The sequence below is a fragment of the Etheostoma spectabile genome, chromosome 20, assembly GCF_008692095.1.
Source record: "Etheostoma spectabile isolate EspeVRDwgs_2016 chromosome 20, UIUC_Espe_1.0, whole genome shotgun sequence".
NCBI lineage: Eukaryota > Metazoa > Chordata > Actinopteri > Perciformes > Percidae > Etheostoma > Etheostoma spectabile.
Genome location: NC_045752.1, coordinates 12349112 through 12353236, shown reverse-complemented (window position 1 = coordinate 12353236; position 4125 = coordinate 12349112). Strand labels below are relative to the sequence as shown.

Below are 4125 nucleotides of genomic sequence, written 5' to 3'. Positions count from 1 at the left end.
AAAAGATGACAACATTCAGCCATTAGCACTTCTAAAGCTCACTTGCTACTTATATTACAATTACACTGCGCAACATTACATTAATTTGGTAGACACTTCTGTCCAAAGTCACTCACAATAAGTGCATTCAAACCACGTGGGAGAAAGAGCAAGATATCCTCCAAAATTGGGAGTGGATCCTTTTTAACAAAAGCACGTTCAGTGTCACAGTAGTAGTGCGTAGAGATGTGTGCTAACAACCTTGTATTTCGTCAACTTCGTGGTGAAAACAAGACTCCAGGAAGTCACTGTGTCCGGCCAAGAAATAGCCCAGTACACAATCACGTGTAAAAAACAACCAACTGTCTTTTTTACATGTCGGTTTTTGTAAGGATTGAACAAACAAGGTATATTGTGTTAATTTGTAAGCTTTATAGAGAAGAAATTGAATAAGCATATTTCCCAAATGTTTTTCGTTAAATTTTGAATTGCTATAATAATGTTCTTCCTGAGTCTATGATGCCAAATGGTAGTCATATACACCGTGAGGTAACAGTCGGAGACTCTCAAGGTGTTTCATTACAGTTGATGGATGTAGGTTAAGTGGAAGCGAGGTCTGGCCCGGCCCTGTGACCCTGACAGAATCTCACACAGACAAGTTGGCAGTTCTCACTGAGTGTGTGCGTCAGCCCTACCTTGACACTACCTGAAGACCTGACTTTACCCTTTAAAGTTAATATTAACCAGTTAATGCTTCTAAATGGGCCAGACGTGAGCTGCGTTAATTTCAACATTTTGCTGAGTTGAAATCAGGTAACCACTGCCTGGTGAGTGGGTTCAAGAGTCGTATGGTCAGATGCTGTGTCCTGACTCAGTCGTAGTCAATAACTGTCAGGACCTACATCAGAAGGTTGGACTTTACTCCTCTAATATATCACAAGAAGCCATAGTATTTACACAGACCACTGCAGCTTTGACAGGCCCGTAACTGTTATGGACTCTGTATGGTTAATGCTGTGATGATGGTCTGTTTGTGTCTTGTGCTGTCTTCCCTGATGAATGGAGATCCCTGTTTAGCTCACCAGACACATAGGTTGGCAATGGTTCTGAAAATCTGTCATATTATTACAACTGTGCTTGTCATCATCTGTTTACATCACAGTGCAACATTTCTGAGACAGGCTGCTCAGCAGATACCAAGTGGTTTTATTTTCAACGTGATATTTCACTGCTAGAATATACACCAAACAGTCCTCCTTTTGAGAGAGAGTTGGATCAAAAATAGCACCAAGCGGTATTGTGTAATGTGTTCTTCTCTGTTTTGAACAGCACAACAACAGAGCTCTCAAATCGATACACCTCCCTCACATGCTGCTGAGAGGGTGCACAAAGTCGGTTGGTCTTATTTCTACTTCATAGTTCCCCACATGTGACTGTGTGAAGTGGTTTCTGTGAGAGATGCAGCGACTGAACTGTGGCGGACTGGGAGATGAATGCTTCTCTTTGCACGAGAAGCTGACAGTCCCTCTGATCACGCTCTGGTCAGTTCACTCAGGTTATTAAAGTGCCACCGGCATGATTTGATTAAATGTCCAGCTTACAAGGATGTCCATAAACAGAGTGCTCTTTGTACTCGCACAGTTATTATTTCTGTCAAACCTACCTCGTCATATCAATCAAAGAATTTGGGTTTTGCACATTGTACCTTACTTAACTAATAGCCTGAAGTGAACTACAGTACCTTTAAATCCATCTGTATTTTATTTTTGAAATAAAACGTGAGTTGTTAGGAAAAACCCAACATTTATTTGAATATATATTATCCATTCTGGCTCTGAATAAATAAAATATCTTTAACATACAGGATAATGGCAGCTATCATTTCATGGTTTACATAGATCTATTATAAAAACCATAAAAATTAATCATTTTCTAAGGATGTTCATTTGTACGTTGTGATGATGTTATTTATACCTTTTATACTACTACCTTTAATAAAAATTCATCTTATTACACCAGAAGTTTATCAAGGCCCAAAAGATGTAGCCTATGCCTGCCCTAAATGTAACTAAAAACACAATACATTTACATGGTTATATGCACATACCTGAGCATAACTCATTAATGCAGGTTCTTCTATTTGGAATCCAGGTTTGATCCATGAAAAGAAAATACAGCCTAAGCTAAAATGCTAAAATGCAGTATTGATTTAGACCGGCTGAGGAATGGCAGTGATGTTATAAGCGCTGTATGCCTGTGAGAAATAAAAACGCATCTCCGGACCCCGTGCCCTATTCTTTTAACAAAATAGCTATACCAGCGTTGTCCACGCGCACAGGCAGGTTAGTGGCCTCAGAAGCTATCCGAGGTCAAGTAGACACACATTGATTTAAGGCATACAAATGGCCTAAAACAAAATAAAACGCATAGTTAGTGTTGAAGGGGAAACAGTGTTCACTGAAGAAGCGAGGTCTCCTCTTTTCTTTGTCATGAGGGTTCAGAGTGTCAGCCTAACATATGCAGTTAAGCATCCATTAAAAGGCTCTGCAAAATGTTACGGTCAAAACATGTGTGTTATCCGACCTGCGGCACTGATTCTGTAAAACACTCCTTCTAGGGTCAGTTTATGTGTTAGGGGGGGGTGTGGTGGCCTGGATGCGGCCAGATCAGTCTCCTCTCAGGCTAGCTTGTCTCTTCGCGGAGGAACAGTGGCAGCATCTGCAGCCGCCTGGTCTGGGTCGCCGTGGTCATTCGCCCCGTCGCTCAGTCTCTGCGTCTCCCTCTCCTTCTTGTCCTCAGACTCCCTGGTGCTTGACGGCATGTAGTGGCTCACTCCAGGTTGAGACGCGCGTGTCTGTTTCCCCACATTGCCCGAGCTTGCCGCGCTTGCGTGACCGTGGGAAGATGCGTAGAGTCCTTTTTCCTGCTGCAAGTGCGCATTTTTGGCTTCAGCACCGTGTGGAGAGACGGCCACCCTCTCGACCCTGTCATCCCACTGAAACGCCTGACTGTACGGGGCTGTGCCCTGCCTGGTCTGGTTGAGAGGTAGAAGCCCAGTCTGTGTAGAGTTCCACTCTGAGACATTGTTGCTTGTTGAAATATTTGTTGAGATGTTTGCGGTGGGGGTCACCTCCCCGGGCACTCCCGTCTTCCCCGCAGATGAGGATGCACTGGTTGGTTTCCAGATCAGGCTGTAGTAAATTGCCAGGATAATGGCTGCTAAGGACACGGACAATATATATGCAAAAACAGTGGCTAGTCTCACCCACTTCTTGTTAGTCTTAGCAGCCATCTTAGCCTTTTTGTCCCCCGTATAAGTAGCAGGTTTGCCCCTCTCCATATTGGGCATGAAGTCCCGCTCTTTCATATTGCCCCTATTTTTTCCTCGATGCTCCACCACCCCCTCCGTCTTGAAGGCTTCTAGTTATCCACAATCCAAAAGAAGACAAGAAGCAGAGGACTGATGAGGAGATGATGGACCACCTTGGCCCGCCCGCACCACAGGACTATAGCAGCTAAATTGATTTCTCGTAATTCATTTGAAATGCGCTGCGCCTAACACTCGGTACCCAGTGCAGCATTGCGTTTCATAATGGACATCAAGCATCCACAGGCTGACTGCGCGACTCAGCATCCGACAGCGGCGGGACAAATGTCAATCCTATGAGACATTTCCAGGGAACAGCTGGCTGTAGGCCCACGGCAAATACGCAGTAGCCTATAAGATTTGATTTATTAAAGCGATTAAGTGAGATCATTCGGCACAGAACTGTCTGTCTTTTTCGGCAAATGAAGTGGCTTGCTCAGCTAAAAATACAGGAGAGGGGGCGGGCGGTGGCTCTTAAAGAAGCAGCAGCTGAGCACCAGGCCTCGCAAAAAAAAAAAAAAAAACACACACACACACACATACACATCATCATCTTCGCGTCGGGACGCTTGTGCGCACATTGAGAGCAGGATGTAGCGGGGACGAACATCTGCAGGCTACATGTGACGCAACGAAGTGTTTACTTTACAATGTGTCCACCAATGTGAAAACGATGTTAGATATGTTCAATGAGCAAAACAAATTGCTGATTAATTAAATTTGACCGGCATTTATGAATTATGTAATGCGTACTGTATGCAAACCACTGATACGCTTGT

The 4125-nt window shown here is 44.0% G+C and overlaps 1 protein-coding gene across 1 annotated transcript; it reads right to left on the bottom strand.

Annotated features, from left to right (window-relative positions):
• Positions 1-878: 878 nt before the first annotated feature.
• On the bottom strand, positions 879-3816 carry LOC116670670 (uncharacterized). The gene has a single exon (XM_032501295.1). The coding sequence runs from the start codon at positions 3344-3346 to the stop codon at positions 2657-2659; it is 690 nt and encodes a 229-aa protein (XP_032357186.1). The 5' UTR covers positions 3347-3816; the 3' UTR covers positions 879-2656.
• Positions 3817-4125: the final 309 nt, after the last annotated feature.